We start from the raw sequence: 24,554 nt of genomic DNA, 5'->3' as shown, positions 1-24,554 counted from the left end.
TATGTTCAATGGAGAAATGTGAATCATGTGTTTGACATCCCAGTTTTCTCTCCCTCCCTTGCATTTAACCTTGTGTCCTGTGTTGCTGGGGCAGATCTGAAAGCCCAGGTCCCAGCTACAGCTCCCGCCCATCCTGGTCCAGACAGCTCGGATGAGTCCTTGGAGGGTGCGGGTGAAGGGACCTCTGAGGGTGGCACCGTTTTGGCGTCAGCTGCCACCTCACAACTCACCATCCCAGATACTGACACATCGGTGGGTCCAGTTAGTGGTGAGACTTCTGGGTCACTCTCGAGTGAGCACGACACATCTGATAATGTACATCAGGTGGAGGAGGGACCATCCGACGCCTCTGGCATGCAGGGGCCTGCCAGAGGCGAGGACTCAGTTGGCCCCAGGCTACATGCTGGTCTTCTGAGATCACTTCTCCCTCAACTGCTAGAGATGCAGCAACAGAGCCAGGGAATGCAGGATGGTCTGACGGCCACATTGGAGTCTGAAAGCTATCAGGTGGGCCAGCTATTGTCTGTCTTGTGTGCTTCCCATGCCAACACTGCAAGGTTGGCGTCTGCAATGGAAAGCCCGGGGCAGAGATCCTCACCATCAGCGGCAGACTCCAAGCCTGAGTCACAGCAGGCGACAGCAGAGTCCCAGAGATCCATGGCCGATTCACAGCGGGCCACAGCTGAGGGACTGAACAGGCTTCTCGAGATTCTGCGACCCATGGCTGAGAGGCTTGAGAGCTTGCAGGAGACCCAGCGGGACAGCGCTGTGACACACCAGGCTATGGCAGCAACTCTTGAGAACGTGGCCCAGTCGCAGAGAGTCATGGCTCAGGGTTTGCAGAGCATGGCCAAGTCTCAGAGGGCACTTGCTGCGGCTATTGAGAAGTGGCCCCCAATTCAAGTGGCCATCGCAGAGGGCTCAGCCACCATGGGTAGGACGCTGGTGATCTTCCAGGACTGGCAGTGCCAGGTAACGCTGGAGCTTCTGGAGGTCACTGCAGAAGCACTACTGTCCCATGGAGTGATCCAAGGGCCCACAGGAACCCCAAGGGAGGAGAAATGGCTCGAGCCCATGCTAGGGCCTTCCAGCCAGGAGACTTTAGCTGTGGCTACACCTTCGGACTCCCCCCATTCCTGATACCGGGGCATCTCAGGGGCAGCAGGATGAAGAAGGTGTCATTGAAACATCCCAGATACTGGGAAGCGGGCCAGGGCCCTCAAGGTCCAGGGCCTCCAGAGGAAGCCCGCCATGCGCAAGACAGGAACCAGGCGAGGTAGGCAGCTGGCCCCCTCCAGCTCCAATGTATGTTCTGGGGAGTCACTGAGATGTAGTGGTAGGCCACGTAAGGTTAGGAAGTTGTAGTTGCACTGAGATGGCACGGGTGATGCACTAGTTAGAAAGATATTTAAGCACCTTCACATTTCCTATTCACACATTTTTATGCTAGAATGTCTTATTTAGGCACCTTTATTGAAAATATATGTTTTTTCGCCACCCACCTGTGACTAATTTGTCTTGATTATGAATCTTATTCCACTGATGATCGCCGGAGGGATGCTTCATGTTGATGTCGGTTGAGGAGGCCCCTCAATGCTGTGTTACTGAGAAAAGGAAACCATTAGTTCCCAGATCCCACGAGCGATTCCCTCCTGTCCCCCACCCCACCCGCCCCAGGGCCCTGTATGGGTGTCTCAGATCCCTTATCCACTATACAGATGTGGGCCCAGGTGCCAGCATGCATGCGAAGCTCAGGTAGGAGTCAGACTAGTTTTTACCAGGGCATCATCATAATGGTACTTAGCGAGTTGTCATCACCCTCCTACCTGCCTAAAAACTCACTAACACAGAGTACCCAGGCCACACTGGTGTGACAATGTGCAGGACATAGAAGGCATTTGGTGGGGGGGAGAGGGGATGGGGGATGGAACCTACAGACATAAACCCCTAGCGAGTGAACCATCTGGTTATCAGGGCCTCCCTTGCCGCCCACACATGCCTCATTTGGGCTGCCAGCCCTCGAACGCCTGGTTGGTGTTCCTCAGCATGCTCTTCCTCCTCCTCCTCTTCCTCCTCCTCCTGCTAGTCATCCTCCCCAGCAACGGCCGGCTAATCAGCCTCCACGTCCTCCTCCTCTCCGTGGAGCCAGATTGTGCAAGACACAGCACATGACCACTATGCGGGAACAGATCACTGGGTCGTATTGGAGGGCCCCGCCAGATCGGTCCAGGCACCGCAATTGCATCTTGAGGAGTCTAATGCACCTCTCCACTATCACGCAGGTGGCTACATGAACCTCATTATTGCGGGTCTCTGCCTCAGACACAGGCCACCGCACAAGCATCATCAGCCATGTCCGAAGCGGGTAGCCCATATCACCCAGAAGCCAACCTCACTGCCTGGGTTCCTCCTGGAATGCCTCCGGGATGTCTGAGCTCCTGACAACGAAGCTGTCATGCACGCTGCCTGGATGTCAGGCACAGACATGCACGATGGTCATATTATGGTCGCACACTAACTGAACATTAAGGGAGTGGAACCCTTCCTACTAACAAATCTTGGTGGATTCTGTAAGGGGGCCTTGAGGCCGAAGTGTGTGTAGTCAATCTGCCCTCTGCACATTAGGCATTCCCGCAATGGCTGCGAACCCTGCTGCGCCTGGTCCAGGTTGAATTTAATAACTGGCCAGCCCGGGCATACAGGGCTTCAGTGACCTGCCTCACACAGATGTGCACAGCAGATTGGGAGATGCCACAGGCAGCTTCGCTCAGGGTCTGGAAAGAACCTGTCGTGTAGATGATTAGAGCGGCCATTATTTGACAACCACCGAGAGTGGGTGCTCCCCACTCCTGAAGGCGCCAGGTCCTGGAACAAGTTGCACAGGTGTTGCACGGTCTCCTTTCCAAGTTGGAGACCTCAGCGGCACACGGTGTCCGATATCTCCTTGAAGGACACTCGTGCATGGAACTACCAGTGTCTCTGCTCCGTCCTTCTCCTACGCCCTCCCCTCTGGGTAAATGGCAGCCAATTCTTGCCTCTGGTAGTCATCTCCCTCTGGTCCTGGAAGTGGTAAGGCCCGGGCCTCCTGTGCCCACAATTCTTCCTCCTGATCCTCTTTCTCAGTTCCAGCAGCAACCAAAAGGACAGCTAGATCTCGGTTGCATAGCAAAAGCCATGTTGTCACTTTGAAGGGGAGGAAGTGGGGGGGAGGGCGGGATGCAGGGGAGATGGAGAGGAACACATGTAGAGGTTATGGAACATTGCTTGTCCCTAGCACATCAACAGTGACTGTCCATACTCCCCAAATTCCCCCAGCCACATGCTCCCCACAATCACAGCCGCCCCAATTCCCCCAGCCACATACTCTCCACAATCACAGCCGCCCCTCCCAATTCCCCCAGCCACATGTTCCCCACAATCACAGCTCCTTGCAAAGTTGAGAGGTTGCAGCAGTGCAATTTACAAGAGCTTTGTGCACATCCTTCAGCTGGAAGTGCGCTGAGTGCACTATGACCCAGCAGCACCGCAAGACCTGAGGTCAGTGCTAAGACCCGGGTCCGTGCTGCAAGTTGGACATTGGAGACCCTGCAGAGCAACAGCCCCCATACACTCACAGAGCCCCCACTGAGACAGAAAATGGCCACAACAACAGGATACCTGTGAGTAGCAGAGAGCCATTGGACGCATTGCACTTACCCTCATTGATGGAGCACCCGAATTGGACTTCTATTGAGCATGTCTGATTCGCGCCGATTCCCGATTGGCGAACGTGGTGGTAAAAGGGGAAGTGCTGGTAAAGTTGGGCGTCTAGCCCATTAATTCAATTTAAATGCATTAAAATGCATTTAAATTGCCGTCGCGCCTGTTTCGGGCACGGACCCGATCACAGCCATTTTAGGCACTTGGTAAAGGGGGAACGGATCGTGCTACTCGCCTGACGCCCGACTTTACCAAGTTTTCGCGCCCAAAAACAGGTGCAACTTCATGGTAAAATCGGGCCCTTTATCTCCCAAGCCATCATCAAATTAGGAAATAAATGTCCAGGGAAATCTAAGGATTTTCTTTCACATCTTGAAGAATGTTCACAGTTTTCCCATTTCTGTCTGTTGTTCAGATTTCTCGAAACAGCTTGGGTAGGTGGGGAAGGGGGTGGGGTGGGGTGGGGGTGGTGGGGGGCGCAATGGAGGATGGAGGGAGTTCAGTTCAAATGCGAATGTGCAAATTAATATTTGAAAATTGTGGGAGATGTGAACCCAGACACCTTTTAATGCACCATGAGCAGTAAAGGCAAATCATTTACTTTGAAGTTAAATGTAGATTTTCCCCATGAAAAGCAGGAAATATTTACTCTCACCAGGGCTGAGGATTCAACACCATTCATTAAGTGCTTTCAGTTTTGCCAACTTATTGTCTTTAATATTTGGAATAACTGCAAAATCTTCTTCACTCTTCAGTCTTCACCTACAATCTGGTGTGTTACTACACAAACTGGGCTCAGTACAGAGTAGAAGGTGGTAAATTCCTCCCGGAAAATGTTGACCCCTGCCTGTGCACCCACCTGATTTATGCCTTTGCCAATATGACAAACAATGAGATCAACACCTATGAATGGAATGATGAAGTTATGTATGAGAGATTCAACAATCTGAAAAATAAGTAAGTCATATCACTCCCTCCCTCCCACATCCAGATCCATTTACAATTATTCTCATATTAATTTATTTAGAATGTACTCTTAATAAAGTGATCCGTGATGTATTTGCGTCATGTTTCTTGTGAGGGGACTGTTATATAGCTCAGCTCTGATTACATGCTGTTTGCCTACAACCGGCAGCACACAGGCTGAGCATGCAGAAGAATAATTGCTCCTGATTTCTGGGATGTTTGCTTTATTCTGCAGTTTTGTTATTTTTTGGGTTGTCCCCTGGGGTTTCAGAGTAGGGTTTAATTAGGTTGACAGACATGTGCATGTCATGTGCTGATGGAAGGAGCTAAGCTTATTGAGAGAAAGACAGGCAGTTGCTGTTTGAATTCAAAAGGAGTAGCAGCTCTTTCTCTCTCTCTCTTTCTCTGGAAATTGAAGTCTCAGATTTGCTGGAAAATAGGTATCTATCTCCAGAGGTCTGCAAAAGGCAAGAGTTGTTTACTCCCTCTCTCTCTCTCTGTCTGTGGAGTTCTGTTGTTTGAGGATAGGTCTCTCTCTGGAGTTCTGCTGTTTGAAGACAGATCTTTCTGAGAGTCAGAAGACTCTCTGTATGTCCAGAGGTGTTAAAAGGCTGGAAGACTAGCACCCAACATAAGCTTTTGTGTTCTTGCTAACTGACTCTGAAGAGGAGTTTACGCCTATGAGGAATATTGCTTAAATTGGAACTAATAGATAGTTAGCAGTTAACATTTCAACTGGCAAAAGTTCTGCTGGTTCTTTTTTTTATAGTTAAATTGTATTGCTAAATAAAGTTTGTTTTAATAAAAGCTTCCTCGTGGATCAAAAGAATCACACCTGGAGTGAAAGCCTTATGCTCATACTAATACCAAAAACAAAAGTAGTTGGCGTCTGGGCTAACTTCATAATATACCTTGGAGTTTCTGATCTGGTCCCTAACTCTGTATATCGGTCAAGAAAGTAAATTTAAATGCAAAATTGAAAATCATGCTCTCTTTCCTTTTTCTTAACAGAAATAGTAATCTGAAAACAATTTTAGCCCTTGGAAGTTGGGCATTTGGTACCAGGAGGTAAAATTTATAAGATGTTTATTTTCAAAAAATAGTATAAGTCCCAACGGTCAGTGCCAGCAATTGTGAAATATCAATGTTATCTGTTATCATATAGTAAAATTAACCTAGCAATTTTCAATTGTTGAAACAGGACAATAGTAACAGATAATTAGATAATTAGATTAGGGAACTCCATTCTTCCTGTTAGAAACATAAAACCATAGAAACATAGAAGGTAGGAACAGGAGAAGGCCACTTGACCCTTCGAGCCTGTTCTGTCATTCCTTACGATCATGGCTGATTGTCCAACTCTATAGCCTAATCCATTACCTTTGATCCCATTCACTCCAAGTGCTATATCCAGCCACCTCTTGAATACATTCAATGTTTTGATATCAACTACTTCCTGTGGTAATCAATTCCACAGGCTCACCACTCTTTGGGCGAAGAAATGTCTCCTCATCTCCGTCCTAAATGGTCTACCCTGAATCCTCAGACTGTGACCCCTGGTTCTGGATTCCCCCACCATCAGGAACATCCTCCCTGCATCTAGATTTCTAATTTAGTTACAGACAAATGTAGCTTATCCAGTCAGACAGACAACTCAAAGAAAGATGTCATTCTTAAATTGACTTTTTTCATCACTATCTGCCTGAAGTGAAAAATTAAATCTCTGATGGGGCATTATGAAACGTTACAAAATATTCATATATATGAGCGATCCAACCATCTGAAAAATAGATAAATCATATCACTCCCTCTGTACCAAATGAGATTCAAATTTCAGAACCCATTTTACCATTATTCTGGGAGAGGGAAAATTATCAGATCAATACAACAGTCTGTTAATAGATCTTTAAAGTTAAAGTTTATTGATTAGTCACAAGTAGGCTTGCATCAACACTGCAATGAAGTTACTATGAAAACCCCCTAGTCGCCGCACTCCAGCATCTGTTCGGGCACACTGAGGGAGAATTAAGCATGGCCAATGCATCTAACCAGCACGTCTTTCAGACTGTGGGAGGAAACCGGAGCACCTGGAGGAAACCCATGTAGACACGGGGAGAACGTGCAGACTCCACACAGACAGTGACCCAAGCCAGGAATCAAACCCAGGCCCTGGCACTGTGAGGCAGCAGTGCTAACTACTGTGCCACCGTGCTGCCCAACCTGTGTTGGGTAACCAACATAGACTTTCAGAAGTTGGCATCATACCCTGAGAAAGTGGTCAGTATCTTCACAGTGTTGCACATCAGAAAAAACTGTTCTAAGATGTGAGCAATGAATGTATCTTTGCCTGTTTTTGCTGCATAATGTTCCTCTGCACACGTATGATATTTACAGAACATGTACTGATCTGAAAATGTGCAAATACTGACTTCAATGTTACACTGAAGGGGGAATAGCAGGAGTGAAGTGTCCTCTATGTAAGAACTTGTATTTATGCAGCACCTTTCACGACATCAGGACCTCCCAAAATATTTCGCGGCCCTGTAGGTGACAGGGCTGCAAGAGATGCCAAGGGAACCTTTTCGGCTGGTCTAGTTGCATCAGGTGCAGTCAGGCAATTAATTGGGCAGCGACAGACCAGATCAACAGCAAGGAAGGGGAAAGTTGTGGGTGGGGTGGGGGAGAGGAAGCGGGGGGAGGGGGTGGAAGTCTAAACAATTTGGTGCCAGCAGCTGACTGTTGCTCGACGATGCAACTAGGAAGGGGATGGCTGCTATCGGCAATACAAACACCCAGGCCGGAAATGAATGATGGTGTTGGGTGGGGGGGAGGTGGTGCGCAGGATGGGAGTTAGGGAAGATAGGCCAGCAGCAAGGACAGTGGAGATGTCTTTTAGTGACCACTACCTCTGCCGCCACACCAGTACACACCCCCCCCCCACTCAATTTTCTTGATGCTGTGTGCCGTGATCAGGCACTGAGTATCTTTCAAAGAGGGAGACCCTCCAAGATCCCACAAGGAACCCCGACAGTGTTTGTTTTTTGGGCTTTCTGTATCGCAAGTCCATTGTGTGACTTCCAGTGGCATTGGGAGGAGACCCTTGAGTGGGCATTAATTCATCAATTGTTCATCTCAGCAGCCACTATATTACTTCCCATTGAAAAGCTTGTGATTAATCTTGGTTCCAACCTGTAACCCAGAAATGTAACCCAAAACGGGAGTGTAAAATAAATCTCAGATACCGATTTACCATTGAACAACATCACCTCTGTAAATTTCTTTTTTAGTTCATTCATGGGACATGGACATTACTGGCTGGGCCAGCATTTGTTGCCCATCCCTAGTGCCCCTGAGTGGCTTGCTTGGCCATTTCAGAGGACAGTTGAGAGTCAACCACATGTGCTCTGGAGTCACATGTAGGCCAGACCAAGTAAGGACAGCAGATTTCCTTCCCCTAAAGGACATGAGTGAACCAGATAGGTTCTTATGACAATCAACAATGGTCTCATGGTCATCAGTAGATTCTGAATCCCAGATATTTTTCATTGAATTCATATTCCACCATCTGCCGTGGCGGGATTTGAACCCAGGTCCCCAGAACATTCACTAATTTGCTGGATTAATAGTCTAGCGATAATACCACTAGGCAGTCGCCTCCCCATCTTTAAGTAGAAAATTATTTGGAAGAATGCTTGAAGCAATAACAAATATCAGAACACAGGGTCACTGTTCCTCTTGGGAAGCTTCAACACAATCCTATTGAATTTCTCTGTGTTTCTTTGTGAAACTTTTCAGCCTATTAATTAAAAAAAATAAGTTCAGTATGGACATGTTAAGTGTTCAAAGAAACAATACTGTTCAGAAATAAATACTCCATTGGTTCTCTGAAGGAGAATTATGAATTTATTGCTTCTTTTATTTCCAATCTGTTCCTGCACTTAGATTTACCGACATGGTCTCTACAGCAGAAACGCGAAGTATATTCGTCAATTCTAGCATCACATTTCTGCGCAGTCATAAATTTGATGGTTTAGACCTGGATTGGGAGTATCCGGGATCTCGAGATAGTCCAGCTGAAGATAAACATCGTTTCACACTCTTGATCAAGGTGAAAGATCCTCAATGTTGGTGGGTAGATTACAGAAAAGCTGCTTTGCGTCTAGTTCAGCAATAAAATATTTTACATCTTACTCCTCTCAGTCAAGATTTTAGTTCCAATAAAAGCAGTGCAAACTGTGGTGGCACAAAACATATCATAGAATCAAATTCCTCCACTGCAGGAGGGGCCATTCGGCCCATCAACCCTGCACCAACTCCCTGACAGATTATCTTACCCAGGCCCTCTTCCCTGTCCAAGCATGTAACTCCACACATTTACTACGGCTAATTCCCCTGACCAACACATCTTGGGACACCAAGAGGCAATTCAGCATGGCCAAATCACCTAACCGTGCACATCTTTGGACTGTGAGTAAACCAGAGCACTCAAAGGAAACCCACACAGACATGGGGAGAATGTACAACTCCACACAGACAATCACCCAAGGACGGACTTGAACCCAGGTTCCTGGCACTGTGAGGCAGCAGTGCTAATCACTGTGCCACCGTGCCGACCTGTCAATGAGTTTCTTAAAGCCAACAGGACATTCCCAATATCAGGGAAAGCCGCGGCTTCATGTAAATGATGGAAAGACCAGTACAGAAAATAGAAAATGACCCTAGCATATTTGGTTTCACCAGGATGGCAGAGTGGTATGCGCAGGTCCAGATTTTGTAGTCACCAGCCCCCCCCACCCCCAACTCTCCCTCCGCCCCCCCACAACTGCCTGGAAGTTCTTGCCCAAAGCTGACAGGCTCTTGGCTGATCCGTTAAACGTTCCATCCCATGCATGACGATTTCAGCTGTGGAACGGACCAGACAATCCTGGCCAGTTTTATAAGAGATAAGGCATACATATATATCTAATGACAGCAGTTTAAGAAGGGCAGTGTGCCCATGGTTAGTTCACAGGAGCTATGACTACAATGATTATGTTGTGAAGCATACTTATCATTGGTAAAAATCAAAATGTGCTCATCCTTTGTAGGACTTGAAGGATGGATTTGAAGCAGAGGCAGAGTCTTCTGGGAGGAGCAGACTCTTACTTACAGCTGCAGTTGCTGCTGGTAAACCCAGAATCGATGCTGGCTATGAGATAGCCAATATTTCACTGTAAGTACAACCTCGAAACAGAGCGAAACTTAATAGCCTCTTGGAAGGTTTTAAATTAAAATTATAAACAGACTAATTCAAGGAGCTTATTTATTTAAAAAAGGGGCGGCACGGTGGCAGAGTGGTTAGCACTGCTGCCTCACAACACCAGAGACTCAGGTTCGATTCCCAGCTTGGGTCACTGTCTGTGTGGAGTTTGCACATTCTCCCCGTGTCTGCGTGGGTTTCCTCCGGCTGCTCCGATTTCCTCCCACAGTCCAAAAATGTGCAGGTTAGGTGGATTGGCCACGCTAAATTGCCCCTTAGTGTCTGGGGGATTAGCTAGGTAAATGAATGGGGTTATGGGGATAGAGCCTGGGTGGGATTGTGGTCGGTGTAGACTCGATGGGCCAAATGGCTTCCTTCTTCTCTGTAGCGATTCAATAATTCTATGATTTGGAGTATTGCATGTAGTTCTGGCCATCACTCTACCAGAAGGATGTGGAAGCTTTGAAGAGACTGCAAAGAAGGTTCACCAGGATGTTGCCTGGTCTCGAGGGTGTTGACTATGAGGAGAGGTTGAATAAACTAGGATTGTTTTCACTGAAAAGAAAGAGACTGAGGGGAGACCTGATAGAAGTGTACAAAATTATGAGAGGCATAGACAGGGTAGATAGTCAGAGACATTTTACTAGGGTAGAAATATCAATTACAAAGAGGTTCAAGGTGAGAGTGGAAAGTTTTAGAGAGATGTGTGGGGGAAGCTTTTAAGATGTGGAGATGCCGGCGTTGGACTGGGGTAAGCACAGTAAGAAGTCTCACAACACCAGGTTAAAGTCCAACAGGTTTATTTGGTAGCAAATACCAAGTATTTGCTACTAAATAAACCTGTTGGACTTTAACCGGAAGCTTTTAACACAGAGTGGTGGGTGCCTGGAGCGTCCTGCCAGAGGAGGTGGTGGAAGCAGGCACGTTAACAACATTTAAGAGGCATATGGATGTGTATTTGAATAGGCAGAGAATAGAGGGATATGGACCAAGTAAGGACAGAAGGTTTTTTTTATAGTTTAGCTAGGGCATCATGATTGGCACGAGCTTGGAGGGCTGAGGGACCTGTTCCTGTGCTGTACTTTTCTTTGTTCTTTGTTCTTGAGTCTTATTAGTCTCGTGAGTAACAGTGACATGTTTTGAACAATATGTGGGGTAGAAATCTTCATCCGCCCCTAATCATAGCATAAACAGCCTTGTTAAGGCACTTCCCCTTTCAATGCACCTCACCTTATGCCAATGTTCAAGTAAGTTATCTGTTCCAATGATATTTCAAGCTCAGCTAACAACAGGACATACACATCAAAATTAAATTTAACACATTAGACATAACACAACATTCTGCCTATTACATGGAATAATATTGATTAATTATAGTTTGGATCTTTTTTATTCTTTCTGCACAGTTCCCCAATTTCACAGAGCTGTGTTACAGCTTTAACTGCTGGGCAGTTTTCCAGAGTTTCCCTGTATTAAGCAGCTTACAGGAACATGAAGCCATTTGACGTTTTCCAGTGGCTGTGTGATACTGGGCCAGATTTCTGTGCGTCTTCTTGACTCCACAAACTTTTAAGAATGTCCGCCAGACTTAAGTGTGAAAACCCTATTCCCATTTCCAACAGATCTATTTTTTTCCAGTAGGGATGAGGGTACAATGTGAATCATACTGGAGTGAAGCCTAGGCCTAGTCGTTTGAAATTAGTGCTGAATTTAAACAGACTCCATATTGATTGCTCCAAGTTTTGTAACCCACTGTCACAAATTGATGAATTATACATAAATGTTCTTGAAGGGTGGTTTAAGTGTCATTGTCTTGAAGCTTCTTAAATCTCCTGCTCGCTAAGTTAGAAAAAAAACAGGATTAAGCTGTCAATGAGAATTAAAAGCGGAACTGCCTGCTGGAGTGATTTGATTGACAAGTTATCTGATATAGGCAGAGAAAAATTATCATATACTCATACAATTCCAATAGAGTTCTTTCCTGACATTCTGCAAGAGTTAGTATAACATCATTGTGAATGCTTGGTTGAGTTTCAAAGCTACCATTATTTTACAATGATGTTCTGAGTTCACAGTTTGATTGACAGGTTCTTCTTTAGTTCTTTGCCTGCAAGCAGCTCCAACCTACATTGCCTTGGTCTCCACCACAGGAAGGGCAGAAGTAATCCCAGAGTCCACCACAGTCAGCAAGAGGATTGAACCCCTTGCTGTTGTCATTAATCAGATTCACACCAGCCCCAAGTCAACTGAGGCAACTGGCTCTCCAAGGAGTATGAGTTGCTGTAGCAACTTAAACTTTTATATGCATGTTTAATCTTGGTGCTAGGAATAGTGATGTTAGAGGTGATTGACAGTTTAAAGAAGATATTAAAGGATTAGTTGTCTTTGATGTGGGATCTTTGAACGGGTTTCATATATGTATTTTTTCAAAAATCAAGCATGTCCGAGTGAGAGCTATATTAGATTGTTAGAAGTTTATATGTTTTAATTGGTATTAATGAGCCATGGACACAATTGTCCAGGCTCTCTTACCTCAGTCCCTTTGTTGGTTGAGGCACCTGCACAATAGTGCCCCTAGAGCTCAGAAAAGAAAATGGGGACCTACATAGGGCAGTCAGCATAACATCAGAAATGGGCAAAATGCTAAATCTGATTATTTGGGGTGTGGTAACTGAGCACATAGAAAATCATAATCTGATGAAGCTGAGTTAACACAGATTAATGAAAGAGAAATCACACTTGACAAATCTCTTCACATTTGGATTTTAAAAAAAGTATCAAGTAAGGTGCCAGACAAGAGGTTATTGGACAAACTTAGGAATCAAGGCCCTCACCTCTAGATGCTGCTGGGTGTGTGTCCCAGAGTCCTCCTCTCACACTCTCCTCTATGAACTGCTGACTCTCTGTCCCAGGGTCCTCCTCTCAAACTTGTCTCTAGGTACTACTGACTGCCAGTCCCAGGCACCTCTTCTCACATTCATTTCTCACAGGAAATACCTTCACTGGGAATGACACGAAGGAAAGACATACCTGCCTTAAAGGGAGTGCCATAAAGATTCACCAGATTAGTTCCTGGAAGGTGGATATAGTCCTGTGGTGAGAGATTGTGTAGACTAGGCCTTAATTCCCTTGAGCTTTGAAGAGCAAGAGGTTATTGCACAGAAATATACAACTTCTTCAGGGGCTTGAGAGGGTAAAAGTTAACAAAATGACTCCCTAGTTGGGGAATCTAAACATGCAGTCAATTTCTTAATAAAAGAGGCCTTTTAGAACTGAAATAATGGGCCGTTTCCTCATTCAATTGGCTACCCATGCTCAGTTATGTAGTATATTCAAGGGAAGGGTGGACAGCAAAACGATGATTAGCATAATCAACTATAGAATCACATAATCCATAGAATCCCTACAGTGCAGATGGAGACCATTCAGCCCATTGAGTCTGCACCGACAACTTTCCCGCCCTATCCCCGTAGCCTCACGCATTTATCATGGCTAATCTACCCAACCATCTTGGGCAGTCAGGGTCAATTTAGCATGGCCAATCCACCTAACCTGCATAGCTTTGGACTGTGGGAGGAAACCGGAACACTCGGAGGAAATCCACACAGACATGGGGGAAACGTGCAATCTCCACGCAGGCAGTCACCCAAGGCTAGAACCGAACTCAGGTCCCTGGCAGTGTGAGGCAGAGTTGCTAACCACTGTGCCACTTTGCTTGTCACTATGAAACGGAACTTTTGAATTGTAATGCTACATACAATAACTTTATTTCACAGGTACCTGGACTTGATCTGTCTGATGACATATGATTTTCATGGAACCTGGGAGAAAGTCACTGGACACAATAGCCCTCTGTATCGGAGTTCTCTTGACCATGACATTTTGATGTATTATAATGTTGTAAGTATATCGATATAATGTATTACTGTTTCCATCATTGCCGTCAAAACTTGCCAATGTTTTTTATAATGAAACATTTCTACTTTGTAAAACCTGGATAAATATATCGAGCTAAATTATCCTGCCAGGACTATGCTGCAAAATACTGGAGAGACAATGGAGCCCCAGCAGAGAAACTACTGGTTGGATTTCCAACATATGGACGTGGCTTCACTCTTAGCAGCAGCGAAACAGATCTTGGTGCTCCAGTGTCCGGAGCAGCCCATGCTGGCCCATACACCTGGTCACCTGGATTCTTGTCCTACTATGAGGTATGTATGCTGAGAAGTGTTAATACTTTATTAAATATTAAAATAAACTTTAAATGGTTTAAAATGGAAAGTGATCAGGATTAAGTTGTCAAAAAAAATGCTCAGAATTTCCTTGGTGATCCCCTGCTGCCCTCATCCTCACCACCTGCTGCCACCCCTACCCCAACTTCAGTACAATAGAACATAGAACTGTACAACACAGGAACAGGCCCCTTGGCCCATAATATTGTGCCAAACATGGCGTCAAATTAAACTAATCCCTTCTGCCTGCCCTTCGTCCACATCTCTCTATTCCTTGCATATTCACGTGCTTGCCTAAAAGCCCCTTAAATGCCCTTTTCATATCTGTCCCCCCTACTAGCCCTGGCGGTGCGTTCCAGACACCGACCAAGCTCTGTAAAAAAACTTGCCCCTCACATCTCCTTTGAACTTTCCCCCTCTTACCTTAAGTGCATGTCCCCTAGTATTAGACATTTCAACCCTAAGAAAAAGATTCTGACTGTCAACGCTAGTATATGCCTCTCATAATGTTGTAGACTTCTATCAGGTCTTCCCTCAGCCTCCGTTGCTACAGAGAAAACAACCCTAGTTTGTCCAGCCTCTCCTTATAGCTCATACCCTCTAATCCAGGCAGCATCCTGGTAAACCTCTTCTCCACCCTCTCCAAAGCCTCCACATCCTTTCTGTAACGTGGCGACCAGAATTGAACGCAATGCACTAAGTGCGGCCTAACAAAGTGTTACAAAATGGCAATATGACATCCTGACTCTGACCAATAAAGACAAGCATGCCACACACCTTCTTTATACCCTCTCTACTTGTGTGGTCACTTTCAGGGAGCCAAGGACTTGAACCCCAAGATCCCTCCGTACATCAATGCTTTTCAGGGTCCTGCCATTAACTGTATACTTACACTGGACACTTGATCTCCCAAAGTACATTCTAGCGAAATGGCATAATTAACCAATAATGCTTTTCCTCCAGAATATTTCTGTGTCTTCCACCAAAACTGGTTGGAGATCAAAATAAATTTTGGAGAAGTTCCAGTTTTATATCACATCTTCCAACAGTTCACAGAGATATCACAGTCTGCTGTGCAGGTAGAATGAACAATCACAGCAGTCATTTATCACACAGCAAGATCCCACAAGAATTGTGCATGTCTGCATGATGTTTATTACAAATGGAGAAAAAATGTACTACACTGAGCTACGATCATTCAAAATTTTATATTATCTGCCTTTAAGAAGAATATGCTGAGATGATAAATCCCCCATCCCTTTGTGATAGAGAACAAAGAACAAAGAAAACTACAGCGCAGGAACAGGCTCTTCAGCCCTCCAAGCCTGTGCCGATCATGATGCCTGCCTAAACTAAAACCGTATGCACTTACGGAGTCCGTATCCTTCCATTCCCATCCTATTCATGTATTTGTCTAGTTGCCTCTTAAATGCCGCTATCGTACCTGCTCCCACCACTTCCCCAGGACCTCACTATTAGCATTAAAATGTTTTGGTAACAGATTACTTTAAGGGGATTATTCTTTTCTGGTAAAATATCAACATTCTTTTCCGCTTTGGATAAATATCTTTGATTAATTAACAATGCGAGTTGACCAAATACTGAGTATAAGCAGCAATAAAATGATGGAAAACAGCATTAAGTTTTCTGGCATGTTAACAATACTTTTTAATTTTGATTGACAGCTCTGTTCATTTTTGAAAACTGCTACAAAAGGAATAATTCAAGACCAGCAGGCACCTTACGCAGTTTCGGGTGACCAATGGTTTGGATATGATGATCAGCAGAGTTTTGTGAATAAAGTATGTGCGAAAAATATATCTCCATAATTTCACACATATTCCATAAGTATCCAATTTATGGTTCAATAAAACACTGCTGCCTCACAGCGCCAGGGACCCGGGTTTGATTCTTGGCTTGTGTTACTGTCTGTGTGGAGTCTGCACATTCTCCTCGTGTCTGTGTGGGTTTCCTCCGGGTACTCCGGTTTCCTCCCACAGTCTGAAAGACATGCTGGTTAGGTGCATTGACCCAAACAGGCATCGGAGTGTGGCGACTAGCAGAATTTCACAGTAACTTCATTGCAGTGTTAATGTAAACTTTACTTGCGACTAATAAATAAATTTAACAATAAGAGCTGAGAGCTAATGGGCCTCCAAGACATAATGTTGGGACTTCTTGTGCAATCATCAGCTTAGAAACCTGGTTAAGAAATATTACAAGCAAAATACTGCAGGTGCTGGAAATCTGAAACCAAAACAGAAAATGTTGGAAAAGCTCAGTAGCATCTGTGGAGAGACAGAACCAATCATTAACATTTTGAGTCTGTATGCCCCTTCTTCAGAGTTAAAGAGAAGGAAAAATGTGATGGATTTTAAACTGTTGGAGACGGGGTGGAGTAGGTGGAGCCAGGTAGAAGGTCAGTGAGAGGTGTGAGCTAGGTGATTAGGGCACAAGAGAAAGAAGTGTTAATTGCAGTGTTCAGACCGAGAGAGGGTGCTGATTGTAGCATAAAGATAAGATCGCAGAATGTTAGTCATAGAATTCCTAAGTCTGCACCGACTTTCTGACAGAGATCTTAACCAGCTCCTCTTCCCCGCCCCATCCCCATAACTCTGGACACTTACCATGGCTAATCCATCTAACCTACACACCTTTGGATTGTGGGAGGAAACCGGAGCACTCAGAGGAATCCCATGCAGAAACGGGAAGAATGTGCAAACTCCACACAGTCACCCAAGGCTGGAGAATCAAACCTGGGTCTCTGGCACTGAGAGGCAGCAGCCTGGACATACTCTCTTCCACTTTATTCTGTCGCGAAAAAGATACAAAAGTCTGAGATCATGTCCCAACTGATTGACAAACAGTTTGTTTCCTTTTGCCATCAGACTAATCAGACAATATATCATGCTGATCTTTCTCCATACCATAGCTGTAACTGCAATACTATATCCTGCATCCTCTCCTTCCTCCTCCCCTATGAACTCTGTGAATGGTATGTTTTGTCTGTATGGCGTGCAAGAAACAATACTTTTCACTGTATCCCAATTCTTGTGACAATGATAAATCAAATGAAAACAAATCAGTGCTAGCCATAATAGGAGAATAAAGGTCAATGAAAGCAAAACTAAAGAACAAGTGACAGATGGCCCTGTGTGGGAGTTCGGTTTTTGGATTCAAAAAGAGTGTCAAGTTAGAGGAGAAAGTTCATATTTTAAAGCTGTTCAACTCAATGTTGAGTTGAAAAGGAGGTATTGATCCTCTAGTTTGCATTGGGCATTATTGGGACATTGCAGCAGGCCAAGGGCTCACGCCTTGGCAAGAGAGCAAGATGTTTTTTTTGCTCCACCCCTCTCTAAAAGCTTTAAATCCATCACTTTTCTCCCTTTCATTATCTCTGAAGAAGAGTCACACAGACCTGAAACTTTAACTTTATTTCTCTCTCCACAGATGCTGCCAGACTTGCTGAGCTTATCCAGGAAATGTTCCATTGTTATTTAAGTAATTTGCTCACTCATTGTATTATATAATTTAAGTATTGGAAAATAATAGCATGGGTAATATTCCAAAGTAATAGTGGAAAAAATGTCTGGTGAGGAGTTAGTGGCAGTACTCTGGATGTTGTTTAATGCTGATGGTTTTGAACAGAAGACCCACCGACATTATTCCCTAAAGGAACAATAAACATGGTGATGTAGTAGAAGCTGACTTCAAGCTATTATATGAATCTTGACAGAAAACAGCATGGTGTAATCTAATTTTGTTGCAATGTTCATTGAAAAACATGTGATAAAATTGGGGGTGCTGGGAGGAATACTCCTCTTCTCGTTGCTTTCCTGACCATAACATCCCCAAAGTGCCACTGTGTCTATCTGACCTGAATCTGGACTGAGCAGAAAGGCATCTAATTTCATTAGATTCAATCACCTTATCGCCTGACCTCTCACACCTTCCTGTCTGAGAGGGACCACATGTGAGGGCAAGTTTTTACAAGTGTCCAACACGGTAGCACAGTGGTTAGCACTGCTGCTTCACAGCTCCAGGGACCTGGGTTCGATTCCCGGCTTGGGTCACTGTCTGTGTGGAGTTTGCACATTCTCCTCGTGTCTGCGTGGGTTTCCTCCGGGTGCTCCGGTTTCCTCCCACAGTCCAAAGATGTGTGAATTAGGTTGATTGGCCATGCTAAAATTGCCCTTAGTGTCCTGGGATGCATAGATTAGAGGGATTAGTAGGTAAATATGTAGGGATATGGGGGTAGGGCCTGGGTGGGATTGTGGTCGGTGCAGACTCGATGGGCCGAATGGCCTCTTTCTGTGCTGTAGGGTTTTTAAGTTCTAAGTAAACTGTCATAATTTCCAAGGAAATCTGAAGTAGGAGGCACTGATCAACTTCTCCCAACTCATTACCATGGCACTGCAAAGCTGGCTATTTTTGTTTCTTTTCCCCAGGCACGTCCCAGAAATCACAACACAAAACAATTTTTTTTAAATGCATTGTATCGGTCTCCTTCCTATTTGCCTCTCCTGCATTCTTGGGAATTGAGTATTCAGAGACGAGGAGAGTAACATTGCAGTCAAGGCACCTAACAGAATATGTCAATTTTATTCACCAAATTTTAATTGCATTTTTGTATCTTTTTGTCTGTAGGCTCAGTGGCTGAAGGAAAACAACTTTGGAGGTGCAATGGTGTGGTCTTTGGATCTGGATGATTTCAATGGATCTCAATGTGGTCAAGGAATTTACCCTTTGATCAGTACATTGAAGACGCAGCTTAACATTAGTAATTCTGGTAAAGTATTTTACATAACCCAACTAAAAGTGAAGAACTTCCTATCAGTGTCATGTTTGTCCTCCTTGAAGGCAGCAGTAATAGTACCAGAGGACTGGAAATTTGAAAATGCACCATCTTTATTTAAAATAGGATGTAGGATAGGCCCAGCAATGACAATCAAGGCTGTTTAAACTTCGTGATAGCTTTAGCAATGGTAATCCAGCACAAGATTTTTAGGATAAATGTGGATTAATTAAGGAAAGCCAACTTGGATTTGCTTAGCTAACTAATATTCAACAATACTATTCAACCCCAGCAACAGCCGGGGTTTTTTTTATTCATTTGTGGGACATGGGCATCGCTGGCTGGCCAGCATTGCCCATTCCCAGTTGCCCTTGTTCAGAGGGCAGTTGAGAGTCAACCACATTACTGTGGCTCTGGGGTCACATGTAGGCCAGACCAGGTAAGGACATGATCGAACCAGATGGGTTTTTTCAACAATCAACAATTTTGTGGTCATCAATAGATTTTTAATTCCAGATATTTTTTATTGAATTCAAATTCTACCAGTTGCTGTAGTGGGATTCGAACCCGGGTCCCAGAACATTAGCTAAGATTCTGGATTAACAGTCTAGCGATAATACCGCTCGGCCTTTGCTTTCCCCTCGTTGGTTGATGAGTCTGAAGTGATTAACGTGTACACGGACTTCCAAAAGATGTTTGATAAAGGTCCATCAGACAGGCTTGTTATCAAAGTCAAAGCCAGTGGGGTAAAAGGCCGGAAAATCCCGCCTGAGGTTAACAGACCTCCCCATTGTCCGCCCCTCACCCGTTCTGATCCCCGTGGCAGGCGGGGCAGTAACTTGGACAGGAATGGATGGACAGGTAGCAGATATATCATATTGCAAAAGCGCATGGAATGCTATATTTTGGAGGAAGAAAGAAGTGGTTAATTAGGTTAATGAGATACTGGGCTTTATAACTAGACTCAAGCGCAGGAATTTTACTGCCCTACCTGCCACGGGCGAGGGGCAGACAATGGGAAGGTCTGTTGACCTCAGGCGGGATTTTCCAGCCTTGGATTGAGCGAAGCCATAAAATCCCACCCAGTGAATACAACAGCAAGGAAGTTACTGTGACCTTTTATAAAACACTATTTTGGCCTCAACTGGAGTGTTGTGTCAAATTCTAAGCACCACACGTTAGGAAGGGTGTGAAGGCGTCAGAGAGGGTACAGAAAAGATTTATAAGAACTGTTCCAATGACGATGGATTTCAGTTAGAGGGGGAGGTTGGAGAAGATGGGGCTGTTTCCCTTATAGAAGAGAGGTTGAGAGGAGACTTGATAGAATTGTAGAATCCCTACAATGCAGTGGGAGGCCATTCAGCCCTTCAGGAATGCAGTGACTCTCCATCAAAGCTTCCCATTCAGGCTTTATCCCCGTAACCCCGGTTATTTACATTGTTAAGCCCCCTAAACTACACATTCTGGGACTTTTAGGGGCAATTCAGCATTGCAAATTCACCAATCCTGCCCATCTTTGGACTTTGGGAGGAAACCGGAGCAACCGGAGGAAACCCACACAGACACGGGGAGAATAGCACATAGACAGTTGCCCAAGGCAGGAATTGAACCCGTGTACCTGGAATTGTGCCGCAGGTTCAAAATAGAGGGTCTGAATAGAGTAGGTTAGGAAATCTGTTCCCAATAGTCAACAACCAGCGGACACTGACTTAAGCTGGTGAAGAATTGAAAGGAAGGTTGCAGAGTCCTTTGTCCTAGCAGATAAGTAGACTCTGGTTGGTCAGCCTGGGTTATGAAACGTGGGTGGCCTTTTTATATTTCTCTTTCATTTTGGTCTGTGCAGCCCATGGAGGGGACATTAGCATCTCTTCAGAGGTAATGAGACGTGAGTTTCTTTGATACTGTCAGGTAGCTCACTTTGTTCAGAGGTCTCAGGCAGACATAGATTCAGCCATTTTGATATGTTTGTCCAATTTTGATATTTTAGAGATATAAGTGAGCATGGCTGGAATTTTACCGTCAGGCCCACCAGTGGAGTGGGCGAAGGGTGGACAATGGGAAGATCCATTGACCTCGGGTGGGATTTTACAGTTTCAGATTGAATGTGGCCGTAAAATACATTCTATGAGAAATATACAGGGTGAGGTTTTAGTTCCTTCACATCTGCTTCTCAAATTGCAGTTAAGCTTTCTCTGTCATACAATAAATGGTAATGTAAAACCCTTTTATAAAATTAAATTGCACTTTTGACTTCCAGTGAGAACATTATAATATCACGAACCCTTATCTAATTATTCCCTATCCCATTGCCCAGGTCCTGCCTGAAGTCTGCACTTAGTCCTGGCTGCTCATGTGCAAGGCGAATAGTATTATTGTAGACAGATAAATGTTACACAAATAATGGCAACGTCAAGATCTCTAAATATATAGAGATTTGCAATTACAAATTATGTTTCAATTATCTTGAGAGAAGGAATGAGTAGGTCAAATGAAAAATCAAATTCTCATTTTGGTTTTCAAATTCCTTCCATAGCCTCAAACCATATGCCCTCTTCAATCTCCTTCAGATCTGTGTACTAACTTACATACTCCACATTTATATTCTTCATGTGTCCTCTTGACTCTCCTTCAGACCTGTGTACTAACTTATATACTTCACACTTCCAGCTTCATTCTCTGTTTTATTCCTTACTCCAATTGTCCTGATCGTACACTCTGAAACTTTGTTCTTTATATTTTTGTCATCTTTGTTTCCATATAGATCCTCCTTGAACCATTGCTCCTAGGCTTCAGTCACGTCCACTCATATTATTCCCCTTATCATTTCCTTCTTCATATCGTTCTCTTTGCTTTCAAGGGTGGTATGCAAGTGTGAGTGGCTGCAAAGAAGAATGTCCTGATATGAAGACTAAGTTTGCATTCTCACTTTTTATACTCACTTGTCCTAATGTCACAATGTAGTTGAATGTGTGTAAGTGGCTGTGTGCGTGTGTGCGTGTTTGCGGGTGCATGTATATGTGCGTGCACATGTGTGTGCATGTGTGTGTTTGTGTTTGTGGGTGGACGTAATGTGTGTGTGTGTTTGTAGGTATGTGAAGGGGTGGTTGTGTCAGTGTGTTTGTGGGTGCATGTATCTGTGTGGGTGTGTGTGTGGGTGCATGTGTGTGTATGTGTTTGTGGATGTACATATGTGTGTGGGTGCATGTGTGAGTGTCAAGGTGTGTATGTAGGTGTGTGGGTGTGTATGTGGAGGTGAGGGTGTGTGCATGTGGTTGTGTGTGTGTGGGTACGTGAGTGCATGTGTATGTGGTTGTGTGCATGTGGGTGTACTGATGTGAGTGTGTATGTGTGTGTATGGATCTATATGTGTGTATGTGGGGATGTGGATATGTGTACATGGGTGTATGAATGTCGGTGTGTGTATGTGTGTGTGTGTGTATGTAAGTTGGTGTGGACGGGAAGGTCTGGGTGGATGAGTGGAGGTGGTGGCGATTAAGTCTGACGAGAGAATAAAAATCTTCATCAAAGTAATAAATTACAATACTGTTCATATTTTGTTTTACAGGGTGCAGCACATGATCAGATAAAGGATCACATTACAACCATTATTCTCAACTCCTTAGACCACAGCTATGATATCTGATACCAATATAACTGAGAAGTGCTGTGGCAAGTCTAATCAGCTACATGTCAAACCAAGTGATCATCATAAACATTACCATTGTGGTGATGGGCACACATAACATTTGATTTGTCCTAATAATTAGATCTTTAATGAAAATTGTTGTTGTTGCAGTTGGCCTTAATTAATGTAATGATAATGAATACATTTGATTGTGGCATGTTGCATCTAAATATGAATGAAAAATTAAAGCATGTATAATGTACATAAATTTGATAATGTGTTAGTCTATCAAGCAATAAGGCAGGGTTGTGCCAAAGGTAACCGCAGATGTACATTTGTATCATTGAATTGATTGTTATAATGTATATCTGTTCAGAAGAAAGATGTATTGTGACTAAAAAAGAGATAGCAAAGAATCATGCAGAAACAGAATAGTTTGACTATTTGTCAGTGGAAACAGATACAATGGCATCAAGGAATTGCATGAATTTGAAAACAGCCTCTGAACACAGTAAACAATGATCCTGTTTGGTCATTTCAAGTTGCCTTTTAATATTCCAAACACTTTACAGGAGCGTCATTGCGCAAAATTTGACACTGTACCACATACAGAGGTGTTAGATCAGATGGCCAGATGTTTGACATGTTGGGGTTCTGATAGAAGGTGACAGGCTTGAAACCGTGGGCGGAAATCTCCCATCCCACCTACGGTGGGTTTTGTGGTGGGTGAGAGCAGGAAATCTGGCAACTAGATTAAGTTCAGATACCTGGCGGCTTAAACAGAGTGCAGTTCTCCCAGTGATGAGTTAATGGCAGCTCGGTTTCCCATTGCCTGGTGGCATGAAGGTCATGTGCATCTCATGAATGCTCATTAAAAAAGTAGCTTGCCACAACCTGCTCACATCTTTCAATCGGCCTCAGACCTGGGTGAAAGTAAATGGCGTGAACAAGGCAGACCTCAGTTCAGTGCTGGCTTCAAGGGGAGTGTAACATGCATAGCCCACCTGCCATAGCACAGTGCCCCTCTTGTTGCTCTGAGCGTCCCAGTGTTAGGGCTGAATGGCTGGTGTCCTCCTGCCCTTCGCTGATGTTGTCTGTGAGGCAAGACATAAGTGTTAATCTCAAAGTTAGACTGAGTGGAAGGATGGTTAAACTCTGACATTCCAAAGTACAAAATCACAATACCCATCCAATGTGTTTCAATAAGTGTCAGTTATTTACAGTGATTGCACATGCATGAACCAAAAGTGACATCAACATTTTTAAACTTTTGTCACCCTATCACTGGGCTATGGTGCTTCCCTGACAGAGGTAAAGGTGGCCTGCGGACTGCTATGTCTGATGTCTGTGATCTTCTTGGCAGACTTCATCAGGTGGCTCAAGGCCTGGAGGGCTCCAGCCTGATGAGTGCCTCCCATTCAGCAGCAGAAGCATCCTCTGCAGCCTGTGCTGCAGGAGTTGGCGCGGGCGCCATTAAAGGGGATTGAAGCGGTTGCACTCCCATAGGACATCCTGAGAGGAAGCCCCGGCCTGACTATTGCAGGAGATGGTGCAGCTGGAGGGAGGTCAAGGTGCTTCATCCCATGTCTCCTACAAGCTGATGGTGCCCAGCGGGATGTGCAGCCATGGAGTGCAGGGCTGAGTGCAAATCCGGCAGGGCCTGCTGAACCAAAGTTTCCATGGTGGTCACCAACTTTCCCATGGTGACCTCGAGGCACATCAGACTGAATGTGAATGCACTCTTCCATCATTCATTCTAGTTTGCTGAATGACTCTTGAATCTTTGCCTTATGTTCCGGCATCATCTGCCATTATATCCACAGCACTGAGCAGGCAGCTACATCCAGGGACTCATCATCTGACTGGGAATGAGCCCTCTGAGTGCTGGAAACTCTGGCTGTGCCTGCCTCCGACTGCTGTGGGGATGTGTCCGTGAGGTGTTCTCCAGAAAGTGACCTCAGATCTAACCTAGAGAAATACCCCCACAAGATTTGTGTC

The 24,554-nt window shown here is 44.7% G+C and overlaps 1 protein-coding gene across 1 annotated transcript in view; it reads left to right on the top strand.

Moving 5' to 3' along the window:
* Positions 1 to 22,622, top strand: part of LOC144479243 (acidic mammalian chitinase-like) — a 31,698-nt gene extending 9,076 nt beyond the window's left edge. Inside the window, exons 3-11 of the mRNA XM_078197912.1 lie at positions 4,455 to 4,656; positions 5,677 to 5,733; positions 8,608 to 8,773; positions 9,753 to 9,877; positions 13,681 to 13,804; positions 13,933 to 14,115; positions 15,822 to 15,938; positions 18,784 to 18,925; positions 22,497 to 22,622. Of these exons, the coding sequence (XP_078054038.1) occupies positions 4,455 to 4,656; positions 5,677 to 5,733; positions 8,608 to 8,773; positions 9,753 to 9,877; positions 13,681 to 13,804; positions 13,933 to 14,115; positions 15,822 to 15,938; positions 18,784 to 18,925; positions 22,497 to 22,510 (1,130 nt within the window). The 3' untranslated portion in view covers positions 22,511 to 22,622. The remainder of the gene's footprint in view (positions 1 to 4,454; positions 4,657 to 5,676; positions 5,734 to 8,607; positions 8,774 to 9,752; positions 9,878 to 13,680; positions 13,805 to 13,932; positions 14,116 to 15,821; positions 15,939 to 18,783; positions 18,926 to 22,496) is intronic.
* Positions 22,623 to 24,554: the final 1,932 nt, after the last annotated feature.

Source organism: Mustelus asterias, chromosome 25 (assembly GCF_964213995.1).
Source record: "Mustelus asterias chromosome 25, sMusAst1.hap1.1, whole genome shotgun sequence".
Classification (NCBI taxonomy): Eukaryota; Metazoa; Chordata; class Chondrichthyes; order Carcharhiniformes; family Triakidae; genus Mustelus; species Mustelus asterias.
This window is presented reverse-complemented; position numbering and strand designations above follow the sequence as displayed.